This window comes from Apis laboriosa, unplaced genomic scaffold, assembly GCF_014066325.1.
Source record: "Apis laboriosa isolate Shangri-la unplaced genomic scaffold, ASM1406632v1 scaffold40_cov151, whole genome shotgun sequence".
In the NCBI taxonomy this organism is placed as follows: Eukaryota; Metazoa; Arthropoda; class Insecta; order Hymenoptera; family Apidae; genus Apis; species Apis laboriosa.
Window position 1 is genome coordinate 4,537,302 of NW_025223180.1, and position 12,683 is coordinate 4,549,984.

At 34.7% G+C, this 12,683-nt stretch overlaps 2 protein-coding genes and 1 long non-coding RNA gene across 3 annotated transcripts in view; 1 reads left to right on the top strand and 2 right to left on the bottom strand.

The window, feature by feature from the left end:
* The window catches only part of LOC122715928, a 90,816-nt gene extending 82,271 nt beyond the window's left edge, over positions 1-8,545 (bottom strand). Inside the window, exons 1-2 of the long non-coding RNA XR_006346923.1 lie at positions 8,412-8,545; positions 8,024-8,214 (exon numbers count right to left, since the gene is read on the bottom strand). This is a non-coding gene — a long non-coding RNA (uncharacterized LOC122715928). The remainder of the gene's footprint in view (positions 1-8,023; positions 8,215-8,411) is intronic.
* Positions 972-7,634, bottom strand: LOC122715927 (BTB/POZ domain-containing protein KCTD16). The gene has a single exon (XM_043938525.1). It carries the CDS (start codon positions 7,181-7,183, stop codon positions 6,431-6,433), a length of 753 nt encoding a protein of 250 aa, XP_043794460.1. The 5' UTR covers positions 7,184-7,634; the 3' UTR covers positions 972-6,430.
* Positions 8,546-8,608: 63 nt separating the features above from the next.
* LOC122715959 (mucolipin-3-like) lies at positions 8,609-11,775 on the top strand. Its single transcript, XM_043938572.1, has 4 exons — positions 8,609-8,720; positions 8,804-9,055; positions 9,604-9,886; positions 10,005-11,775. The coding sequence occupies exons 2-4, from the start codon at positions 8,913-8,915 to the stop codon at positions 11,469-11,471; spliced, it is 1,893 nt and encodes a 630-aa protein (XP_043794507.1). The 5' UTR covers positions 8,609-8,720; positions 8,804-8,912; the 3' UTR covers positions 11,472-11,775.
* Positions 11,776-12,683: the final 908 nt, after the last annotated feature.

Here is a 12,683-nt window from a genome sequence, read left to right on the forward strand (position 1 = left end):
TTTTTTTTTTTTTTTTTTTTTTTTTCATTTTTTAGAAGCGTCGGCGCAGAGAGTGTTAAGTAATTATAGCCTAAAGCTAAATAGAGCTTAGAATTATGAAACGATGAAAGTTTTACGTGGAACGCTTTGTCAAAGCAAATTTCAGAAATTAGTAACTTAATGTACGGAAAGATTAGGATAATAGAGAGGTCAGACAATATGAAGAAAGTTATGAGAAACGGTGTCAAGAAATCTCGATTCAAGAATTTGCATTTATTATAATTTTTAATGCTACGTTCTTTTAGAAATTAATCCCGATGTTTCGATGGATTGAAATTATTTTCTTTACAGATAGTAAAACGTGTCGAGTTTATCATTTTTTTAATTAAGTTATTTCATTATAATGTTTCCCCGAGAGATATTGATCATTTTGTACTCGCACTCGATAATTCAATATCGTGCGTATTGCTGTGAAATTGAAATTCTAGATTATTCTTTCTTGCCGAGAGACATTCAAAAGAGACATTAAATTATTTTAATAGAAAAAAAAGAAAAAAAAGAATGAACGAATGAATGTTGAACTGTGGTTTAAAAATATAATTATAACAGATTATGAATATTTATTTTAAATATTTCGACAATTCATTCTTTAATATAATATTTTTAATTCTCTTTGCCTTCGTATTTAATTTCAATTATAAAACATCAATAGAAGATAACGAGAAATAGATATTACAATGTATTAAAATAATTTTAAGAAGGAAGAAAATTCTATTAACGGTGTGAAATCGCTCGTGATTTGATATGAAATATAAGTAAAATGAAAAATTATTGCATATAAATGAAGCATATAAAACAAAATAATCATAATACGATAGAAAAATATCTTTAAAGTATTTAGTTAACCATTAAAGATAAGATTGAGTTTATTTCATAAACAGTGATTTTATTTTCGATGATGTATACAATAAACGGGAAATTATTATGCAAATCTATTTTTCCAAAATAAAAAAAATACACATAACTTTAACTCGGATTAATCGATCTATAAATATAATTCATATTTTAAAAATAAATTTAATTAACGGTGTTATTTCATTCCAATATATCGACATCGTACCAAGATCGTAAATCGCAAGTAAGATTGCAAGTTAAAGAAACAATTGAAACTAAGAATACATTCGAGCATATGGGTATACCCTCATCGCGTTTGAAATTGCTTCATACGTTGAAAGTAGCACAAGTACCAAGTGTTATCATCCACTCTAATTCACGATCCGGCTTACGTTCAATCCACGAAAAGCAGGGGAGGGAGACAAATGAGAAAGAGGGACAAATCTCGGGGAGAAGTAATTCCACTCGCTCGTCGTATTACTCTTTTTTATTTTTCCTCTCTCGATTTATGTATATACATGTACAATGATCCAGTATCGTCACAACGTCTAGCATTCGTCTTACACGCTACATCCGTAACATCCTCGTGAAGCCGCGCAATACTCTCTCGAGGAAACAAACGCGGCTCGAAAGTGGATTCTCGCGTCGGCAAACAAGCGTAGATGGAAATAAAGGAGGAAACGCGAATTTCAATCGGAGACACCGTGTGTTTTTTTTTTTTTTTTTTTAATTTTTAACAAGTCTGACACGTCGACGAGACGGAAAGGTGGAAAGATCAACGAGGGGTCGGATGGAAGAGAATATAGGGGTAGAATGTTTTTCAATTTTCAATTTAATCTTCGCCGACCCCTCGAGATCCGAATTTTCATTTGGACGAGCCATGAATTTAAATATATCTCTAAAAGAGAACAGAGCGATTTCCAAATTGAAATTTTACGAAAAAATTTGATCGACGGATGTCCGTCGAATAATGTAGCACGGCTTCGTAATAATTGTGCAATAAAATTCGCGTACCATCACTCGAGCGTTCACGTTTCGGCGCGTTCGTTCGTCAGAGATCCTCGCAATCCTTCTCTATTTGATGAATTTATTTCGATCGGAAGGAAAGAAGAGACGAGACGTTCGAGCGAACAAGAATCGTGGAGAACTGTTGAACTATTCGTTCGATCGATTTTCTAGATTTACTCGAAACTTCTTTTCGAGAGTAGACCTCCTCTAATCTACGAATTAGAATAGAAATTCCAATCGATTTTTTCGTCGATTTCGTCGGAAGATCATACGTCCGCGTGATATTCCAGATCGTTCGCTTTTGAATTGCAAAAATTCGTGGAACGGAAACGGCTCGAACGAGATAAATCCGAGGTAACCGATACCGTCGAGATGTACTCGAGGATCCCTTCGAGCTTAGCCCGACACGCCAGGTACATCAGGATTGGGAATGTGGCCAATTGGATTTGCATGATTCGTGGAATTCCCCGCGTGATATCTGACCACTGACCTATCTCGAGTTCCATTTTGTACCTTTTCAGATTCTACCCACCGATCATACGTCATTGTAAAATTATTCCAAATGTAAGTAGTAAATCTTGCAGAGATTTCTACAAGAGAAACGAAATTTTAAACGATAAATGATCGATGCTGGTATTCTTCTAATTTGTATGAAATGAATCCTTTCTTTTACGTAAATTCATACTTTTGTATATTCGAAAAAATGAATTAAAAATTTTGTTTTCCTTTTAAATATTTTACATGTATTTACATATTTATTTCCTCTATTTTTTTTTTTTTTTAAATTTCTCATCCACGCTCTATCGAATGTTTCAAAGACAATCGCATAAAAATTTGCTTTTCAAAAATCGATGCATATACTACGCACCAAATTCGCGACCAAACGCGAAACTACGTTAATTCTCGCTAAACGCTAAATTACTAATAATTCAATATCCTATTAAATCCGATAAAAAGATCGACAATGATATGTCAAATTTGAGTACGTAGCTTCGCCTATACTTTCGACATTTCACGCTCTCGATTCGTTCCGATGCACCTGGCCTATGTATATATATATATATTTCGCGCGAACGTTTCTCGTCTCGAACGAAATCAAGTTTAGAAAAAGGCGGATCCTACAGGAAGACGAAAAACAACGTTCGATGCACGCGTGCCATTTCATCGATCCCCTCATAAATAGTCGCGGTCGATTTATCCGGGCGTGCAAGTGACACTTTGCATTTTGCGGAGAGCGAACCTCCCTCCGTTTTCGCGTTTCGCGGCGAGCCGATGATTTACATCATCGATTCCACCAATTTCTCGTCGAATTCTACCAATTCTCGAGTCGGCCGTCCGTGCCTTTGCGTCCTTTGACACGTCATCGTGTTGCCGATGAACCGTGTGATCGTCTTTGTTCTTGCCGAATTTCGATGTTCCGGCTGAAAGCGGAGGCTTTTTGCGCCTCCACGTTTCATGCAACTGAACTTGAGCGAGAATGGAGGATTACAATGTCGAGAAAAATCGAGAAGGAAAAGAAAAAATCTCGTTCGAAAATCGATTTAATGTGGTGGGCGTAAAATATTCGAAGGGAAGACCGATTTAAATAATTCGGATAGAAATATTAACCCACTGCAGTTTTAATTATTTTTCACACAGAGGTGTAACATTGTCGAATTTATTTTGACAATTATTTAAAATATATCCTAGGAGGGGGAGAAAAAAAATGAATCCGTACGGAGGGTTAATAATAAATCAACATACGAATCGCATCGATCGCTACTTCTTTCCTTTTCTATCCGATTTAACTTTGAACTTGTTTGAGCTTTCGATATCCGGTTTTACGTTCTACCATTTTGCAAATCTATTCGAGCTATCTAAACGATCCGTGCGCCGTTACTCGCATCCGTGGTCGCGAGCAGTCGATTTGAAACGAACGCAACACGACGTCGTAAATAATTCTATCCGGAATCTAATAAGAACTAGTGTGTCGGAAGAAAGGAATCTATGCTCGCGTGAGTCGGCGATAAGATTGTCTCGCTCGAAAACGATCGCGCGGAAACTGTGATCGATTCAAGTTGCCTGCGTGCCGATTGAAATGGAAAACGGGAAAATGGGTGAAAGAGTGGGAAGGGTGAAAAAAAATTTTCTGCGAATCTTAGGATGGATTCGGGTATTTGAATCCTCTCGGGCGGAAAGAATTTACTTAATCGTGACACGATCGCAAGCGTTCATGTTGAAAAATTGCGGCCGTTTCGAAAGAATTTCGAAGAATACCTGTGCGTTCGCCGTTTCCCCGATCTTTTCCAATCCAGAAACATTAAAATTTTTCTACGAAATTCTCTGGAAACGCAGAATTCTTTTCCAGCAAAAATATTTTCAATTTATTTCCAATAAATTGCGTAATAAATTGTTTTCATTCCAGTGAACGAGTGAACGAATTTTTGGAAATATTTGATATCAGAACATTATCTTAGAAATTATTTCGCGACAATCTAACTAACTAAATCTAATTAATCTATCGATAAAACGCAGAGAATTTAGTTTACCTAAAACTCGTTTCACGAAAAAGTAAACCACAAGAAGAAGCAAAGGAAAATTCGAAAAATCAAAGTTCCCATACGTCGCATTGTCGACGATAATTCCGTTTCTCCCTTTTTCCCGCCGCTAAATACTCGTTCAAAAAGTTCATCGAGCGTTCTTACGAATTAATCGTTTAAGCAGTTTTCTAATCGAGATGAGACAGAGAATTCGATCGAATTTCTGCACGATCGTAGACGCGAGAACGCGTGAGAAGTGTAATTCAATTATTATTTGTCTAAAGTGTTAAGTAAGAAATAAATACGTGTAGCCGCACGTGCTACACGCGACGCGGAAATGTCGAAAGCGAGTGCAATTTCTGTATTACTTACACTGCACAAATTCATGCACGCGAAAACGAAGACCAGTCGCGCGCGATAAAGAGTCTAACAAAGAATGAATATCGAAGAGATGCGTTCTCGATATACGCGTTACTCGAAATCGCTCGACACGTGTTCAACACCGTTGCTGGCTTGTACGTACACACAATTTACGTTGCACGAGGCTTGTTCCAATATAACACCCGCAAACTGTCCAATATCAAATTCAACCTCGAACAGTCGACCAGCGTTGTCTGAAGCTGAATCTTCGATCCAATCCATCCTCCGTTTTCCTTTCAGCTTTGTCTGAGATGATAATAGTTATGTATCGATATAGATGAACGAATTGTTTTTTTTTTTTTTTTTTTTTATCATTTAGTAGAGAAATTTAAAGGTGTACACCCTGTTCTTGGAATCTTGTACAATTCTTCGTACAACAGTTTCGATACCCGTTTTAAAATAATTTCAATGTCAGATATTTTATCGATTTGCTTTACGCTACTTGGTCTTGTTAAAATTTCCCTTATTTGAAATTTCCTCTTTGATTTGTATCGATGGCGAGTGGAAAATCGGAAAAGACGCATTCCATCTTCGTTCTATCCTTGGAAATATCCCGGCATCCCGTTCCTCTCGAACGATGAAGGAAGAAGAATGCATTCTCAACGTGTCTCTCCGATCATCAATATCAAACTTTAGATCATATTTTTCGAGGGGGGAAAAGTTTTTTCGATTCAATCTGGGAGAATATAATATTCAGCGAGCGAACGATTAAGCGCGAAGAATGAATCGTAGAATATGTAGTGAATATATTTGAATCTTGAAAAAGAAACGAGGAAGAGAAGAGTTGGAAGGGATTTTCGTAAATGCTTTTCATGCTTTTTCCGAATCTGGCGATTAAATATTGATTTTTCCTTATTGTTCAAAATCCTTTCGTGTTCTCTTCGGTACAACAAGGGGAGATCTTTTACAGATCAATAAAATTTTTACATTCTTCGTTAACTGAAGTGAAACGATGAAACAAAACTTGCAAAAACCCGACGATCCAGTGTTATTCTCTTCGTAGTCGTCCAACTTTCTTTGGCCTTTGTCTCTACCGCCAATTATCGCAAAATTAAGCAAAGTGAACTTCGCTTTGTTTCACCCCTCCCCAAAGTATTTCAACCGATGTTCAACACCACGTTGAAATACACGCGTTAGAGACGAGTCTGCTAATTTCAATGAAGATCTCTACTCCCCCGCTCGCGGACGAATTTCATCCGTTCGATTCAATCCATATTTAATAACGACAACGTGCCTCTTTGGTCAACATCCTTTCCATATCCGTTGGTGGAAGAATATTTGGAAGAGGAATTGATCGACATTATCGTTGCAATAATAGCTCGACGAATTTGAATAATGCATGCACAATGGTCGTGCGTTGACGACGAAAAAAAAGTTCATCTACTCTTTTTATCCTACCGGTTGCGATCTCGGTTCGAGAAGAAGAAGAAAAGTCTCGAGGAAGCCAATTCCCTCTTTGCCGTCGTCACCGACGGAGAAGATCGGAGAATTCTATTTCGATGTTGGAATTGGATCTTGGTCGATCGTGTCGAAAGGACAATTCGACTATTCCCAACAACTATTCCCATTTGTTCATCTAATTCAGACCAAGGAAGAACGAAGTATGCTATTTACTCGCGGACAAAGACGAACTCGTTGTAATGATTCCAACGATTCTCCTCAAAATCCACTCCAGGCTTGAGTTGTTCCGAATTGCCGCCAGCTGTACCGGAACCGCAGCTACCGGCCAACTTAAAACCTTGCTCTTGAAGCATGTCGAAAGCTTGCTCGATGGAACTGTGCTTCAGGAAGAATCTCGAGGTGTAACGATCCGTAGTGCCGTGGTCCGGATCACGGCTTTCGTTCAGAGTTTCCCCAAACACGTCCCTACAAAGGGTGACACGACCGCATACGAGGATCCTCGACAGCTTCCGAAACTTTACATCCGCCAGACCCTCGCGACCGAATGCAAAGCTTCCGCGATAACCGACAGTTATGTGTCCGGATGCTCTCTTCCCGGAAGAGGTCAGGGAACCGGAAGACTTGCCGTTCTCCAGAATGGCACGTTCCAATCCAGGCAGACCGTAAAAATTTGCTTCCTGCCTCAATCTCTCCTTCTCTCGAAACCCCTCCGGCAGAACCAATGCTTGATTGCGCAGAAAATCAAGCACGTAACGGAACAGTACCCCGTCTCGATCCAGAAAATATTTCCCCTTCGCATCTTTCTCTACCGGCGTTTTCCCCGAAAACAATGCGGCCAGATGAGAATCGCTTTCCCGGGTAAGGGTGGTCAGAGCGGTGGTATAAAACACACCGCCCACGTTCAACTCCACCACGCTTGGCACGGCTTCCTGTTGCTGGTCCGGCTGCTGTTGATCCACCATGCTTCCCGACGCTTCTCTCGATAGACTCGTCTCGCGTACAGTCGCGCGTTGCGACTCGAGCCAGCGATAATCGTGCGAATAATAGAACGATAAAGTTCAGAGAGGGGTGGTATGTACGAACGGAATGACAATGACCAGTGGAAAAAAGGGGAAACAACGGTATATTCGCACCGAAATATTTTCTATTTATTCTTGGGTGTGCAGCGATACCGAAAATGCAGCACCTCGCAAACAACACTTCTCGCGACCACACCGCACACAGCACAACTGTGAGAGATCGCGTGAATTGCGAGAACGGGCCGATATGTATCGGGTCAGTGACCGAGGACAGCTAAGGGTTGAGACGAGGTGGACACACTCCAAGATAGATCTGACTCCGGAAGCGTGCTCCCTCGAAGCTGGGGGCGAGAAAGACTGACGATGAGAGACTGCGCCTACGCTCGGTCGAGGAAAGCCGAGTTTAGCTCGGCTCCGTCGCTGCGTTTCCTCTCCTAGACACTTGGCGCGCGCGGCAGGACACGCTACTCGTGTGTGTTGCGAAGTCTGATACGCTGGCGCAGAAGGGTGCAACGCGCACCGATTCTCGAACGGAGGAACGCGCGCACCATCCCCCTGTCGTCATTCGATCATTGCACGCGGGCTATCCGCGTGTTACGATACCAACGTAAAAATTTCTCTTTTCCGCTCGTGTTCCCGATTCAATCTCATCGAAGGATCATACTTCGTATAGCTATTTCGATCGTTTCGAATTTTCGCCAATCATGTGTCGCGATTTGTTTCGCTCACGAACGAGTGACGCGATGATATGAAAAATAAGAAACAATATCGTTGTCGACTTACCTTTGAACGTCGAATCCATTTTCTTCCTTCGTATGATTACGAGTTTTCTTTCCTCGGCCTTTGATAATTGATTATCGCTTCTTCTTCCTTCCTCTTCTTTCTCTTCGTGTTTCGAAGTTCCGCCATTTTGTTATAAACTGACCGGATAAATGCGCGGGAAAATGCTTGTTCATTGTCGCACTCTTGTAAACCTAAATTCCATATATATACTAATTATACATTTTCTATACGAATGTTTGCTATGTTATTTGATTAGTGATAAAATTTTGTACATTGTACATAGATATTTAAAGTAAATTTATACTTTATTGTTTAGATAGATTGATATCGTACGTTGACTATGCGGTAATTATTGGTAGATAAGAATTATCGATAAATATTTACCAACCTTGTAAGTTTATTCAAATATTTTCTATTGTTCCCATACGTTTTCACTTTTTCACATAATAAAAGCTATACACTCTTGTAAATACGTTAAAAATGTGACGTTGAATATTTGCAATGAACACTCACTTTACCACTGAACGATTAGCGCCCTCTCTACCACACATCCCCACTACTTGATCAGCTGGTTTCACAAATGGCCGAAATAGCGCGCTGATCAGTCAAATTGAGTGCGTATATTGGATGGCCTGCGATGGCCACTGTTAACGACATCGGATTATTACAATTGTCTTTCATTGTGTGTAACAAATCAGTACGTACATTGTTTTTCCTCTATTCATAGTTCTACGAAAAAAATTGATGTCATATAATAATCTTATTCGTATTGCTATATAGATCAACGTATGTGAACAATTCTCTCTTTCATTATTTCTCGGAAACTGGGACGATAATCCCGCGGGATAAATTACTTTAAATCGAACTGTCGAGACAAGAAACAATCGAAATGTCGGAGCCACGAAAAAGGATTGTAAAAGATGAATCCAGAGGAAATATTCTTAGAAATCATTCCTGGAGTAATGGACCCGACAGTGAAGACGAACAAGCTGGTGAAAATGAATTACTTAACGAATGTACGGTCAGTTCAAGGTTCGTAACTTTATCGCATTATTCGTACAGATACATTCTTTATAGTAATTATTTTTTTAATTTCGTTCATTACTTTTTAGCGATTTATTTTATTTTTGTTTGTTTGTTTTTCTTATGTTTTTTTATTGTTCTTTCTTTGTTATCTGTTGTACAAATCATGAGACATTCTGTATCATATCTTCTAGATACAATATTGCACGATATATCATACTGATATTTTTTGAAAAGTTATTTTTAATTCAGTAAATTTGTAGTAATAAAATCTATATTTTCTTCTAATTATGTTCACTATAAAGAGTATTTTTTAAAAGAATTTTACTTTTAAATAAAATATTATGAAATAAATTAGTTACTAAATAATTATAGTTTTAATATTATAAACTAATATATAAAAGTTTTTATATTTTTTATACAATTATCGTTAATTCCATAATTTAAAGAATTTTATTGTGCTAAAATTATTATATAAAACTAAATATTATTTTTATATATTAAAATATTAAAATTATAAAGATCATGATATTTATTAAAATCTTTTTTATTTACAGTCATCAATCAAGTATAACAGATCAGCCTATCTGTAATATGTCCCTATTTACCGAAGAAAAAATGCGTAGAAAATTAAAATTTTTCTTTATGAATCCTATTGAAAAGTGGCAAGCAAAGCGTCGTTTTCCATATAAATTTATCGTACAAGTTATTAAAATTTTGTTAGTCACGATACAACTGTGTTTGTTTGCACATAACAATTACATTCATGTAAATTATACTTGGGATAATCGAATAGCTTTCTCACATCTATTTCTCAGAGGATGGGATAGTTCTTTAGAGGTAAGATATTATTCGATCTATTTATTTTTAAATATTGCAAAAATTAATATTAAAATATATTAATAAATCTATATAAAAATAAATAAATATAAATAAAATTTATATATTTAATTTTTAGGTACCTGTTTATCCACCAGTAACAGGTCCTTTGGCAATTTATAAACGAGATGATTTCTATAATACAATTGATTATGCTTTAGATGGTTATTATAATATTAGTAATGCAGTTGGATCTTATTCGTACATTGCAGAAGACAATTCAGTTGGCCCAGTTATTCTATGTTTATATCAATATAAAGAAGGTATTATATTCGGTTTTAATGAAAGTTATGTTTTTGATAAAGAAATCATTGAAACTTGCATAAATATAACTGATAAGACTTATAATGAATCTAGTAAATCAAAATTATTATTATTTAAGCAAAATATTAAAGTGAATTTTTCAGCACTTGTTAAAGCTCATTTAATGTTTGCTTTGAAAACAGTTAATTTAAAAGCTGCAGGACCTATGACACCTCCTGATTGTTATCAATTTAATATTAAAATTAATTTTGATAATCGTGACTTTGATGGACAAATGTTACTTTCATTAGATGCTGAACCAAAAAGATTGCAATGTAAAGGTGATACACGTTATGTAACAGATAATCGTATTGAATCAGCTTTAAGGACATTATTAAATTTATTTGTAATTTTAATTTGTACTGTATCTCTTATATTATGTTCAAGAGCTATATATAGAGCACAGTTATTAAAATTTGAGACTATGAATTTCTTCAAAAAGGCATATGGTAAAATATTAAGTTTTGAAGGAAGATTAGAATTTTTAAATCTCTGGTATGTTATGATCATTGTGAATGATCTTTTAATTATTATGGGCTCAGCTATAAAAGAACAAATTGAACGAAAACAATTTGGCAGTGATCATTGGAATATATGCAGCATATTTCTTGGTACAGGAAATTTACTCGTTTGGTTCGGCGTATTAAGATATCTTGGTTTCTTTAAAACATATAACGTTGTTATTCTAACATTGAAAAAAGCAGCCCCTAAAGTAGCACGATTTTTAATATGCGCAATTCTTATTTATGCTGGTTTCACATTCTGTGGTTGGTTAATTTTAGGGCCATATCATATGAAATTTAGATCACTTGCTACAACTTCCGAATGTCTTTTCGCACTTATTAATGGTGATGACATGTTTGCTACATTTTCGGCAACATCATTCAGTAAATCACCGATGTTATGGTGGTATTCTAGAATGTATTTATATACATTTATATCATTATATATATACGTGGTTTTAAGTTTATTTATTTCTGTGATAATGGATGCTTACGATACGATCAAAATTTATTATCGCGATGGTTTTCCAAAAAATGATTTGCAAACTTTTATTGCGGCATGTACTGACGAAGCGTCTAGTGGTCTTTATAAAGATGATTCTGAAGATAGTGATTTATCAGAATTTATAGATCGTTTTTGTTGTTGTCGGAAAAGACCCTTTTATGGGTCATTCTCAGAATCAAGTACAAAATTCTCGACAAAATCGGAACAAACGTGTGGAGGAGCAATCTGTATATAGTGCATTAAAGGACAATAATATTTTGAATAAAGATTATGGTTCCATGGCAGATAAACGGTATTATTATAATGATAATTTTATCATGTAAAGTATTGTTTGTACAAATGCAACATTGCATTTTTTTCTTTAAATATTACAATTAAATGCTGCCATTTTTATGTATCATGTAAATACTAACAAAATGAATGATTCATTTTACCTCTTTATATATATATATGGAATATTTTATTAAAAATTGCAATATTTAGGAATTAGACATATAATAATAGCAATGATGTTATTATTGTTTATGTATATAAAATATTAATGTATTAAAAATAATTAAAGTGTTTTTTCTGTCAGTAACTTTTTGTAATATAAAGTATATATATATATATATATAAACTTAACATGTATTTCTTATTAAACATCATTTACATATATAAACAAAACTATAGCATGCCAAAGTCAATAATGCACAGTTTCATATGTATATGTAAGAATTTACAATTATTATTTTTTGAAAAGATTAGACAAAATTAATTTTAAACTTATATAATTATAAATATGAAAAAACTTCCTTGTTAATAATTCAATAGAATAAAATGTAGGGTTGTGAAAAAAAAAGGAAATATAATAACTAACATGTCATAAAATTTTTAATGTACATGTTTCCAATATTGTATATTTTATATTATATGCATTCTATGTAATATCTATATGTGATCTCTAAAAAAAAATGTGCCTCATTTAGGAAAAATAAATATAATTATTAAATGAAATATGTTTATAATATAATATAAAGTATAATAAAATCGTAATTTTTTAAATATTTAATATTTTTTTTTTTTATATTTTCCCTATAATATGATAATTAACAATAAATCAAATCGATTATCTTTATCAGTTATTTATGTGTGATATGAATTTTAAAATATTATTGTGCATATAATAAAATATAAAAATTTTATAACCTAAAACTTTGTATTTAAAAATTACATATAAAAATTTACGAATTCTACAAAGAGCAATAAATTTAAAAATACATAAATTCTTTTTATTTTTAAATTTATAAACTAATCATCGAAATATCTTATATTTTTTGTTACGAAAGAAATACTATTTATTTCATTTTATTTTTATTTAATAAAAAAAATATAATTTTATTTATGTACAAGATATTAATATATGATTATTTTACAGTATTAATCATAAATGGTTCATTTATTACTT

What these genes read in the sequence shown, in the direction of transcription:
- LOC122715959 (XM_043938572.1), top strand. Translation starts at nt 8,913, where the DNA reads ATGTCGGAGCCACGAAAAAGGATTGTAAAAGATGAATCCAGAGGAAAT. An exon ending in GAATGTACGGTCAGTTCAAG is followed by an intron (nt 9,056 to 9,603) that starts GTTCGTAACTTT and finishes TTTTATTTACAG; the next exon opens with TCATCAATCAAGTATAACAG. An exon ending in GATGGGATAGTTCTTTAGAG is followed by an intron (nt 9,887 to 10,004) that starts GTAAGATATTAT and finishes TTTAATTTTTAG; the next exon opens with GTACCTGTTTATCCACCAGT.
- LOC122715927 (XM_043938525.1), bottom strand. Translation starts at nt 7,183, where the DNA reads ATGGTGGATCAACAGCAGCCGGACCAGCAACAGGAAGCCGTGCCAAGC.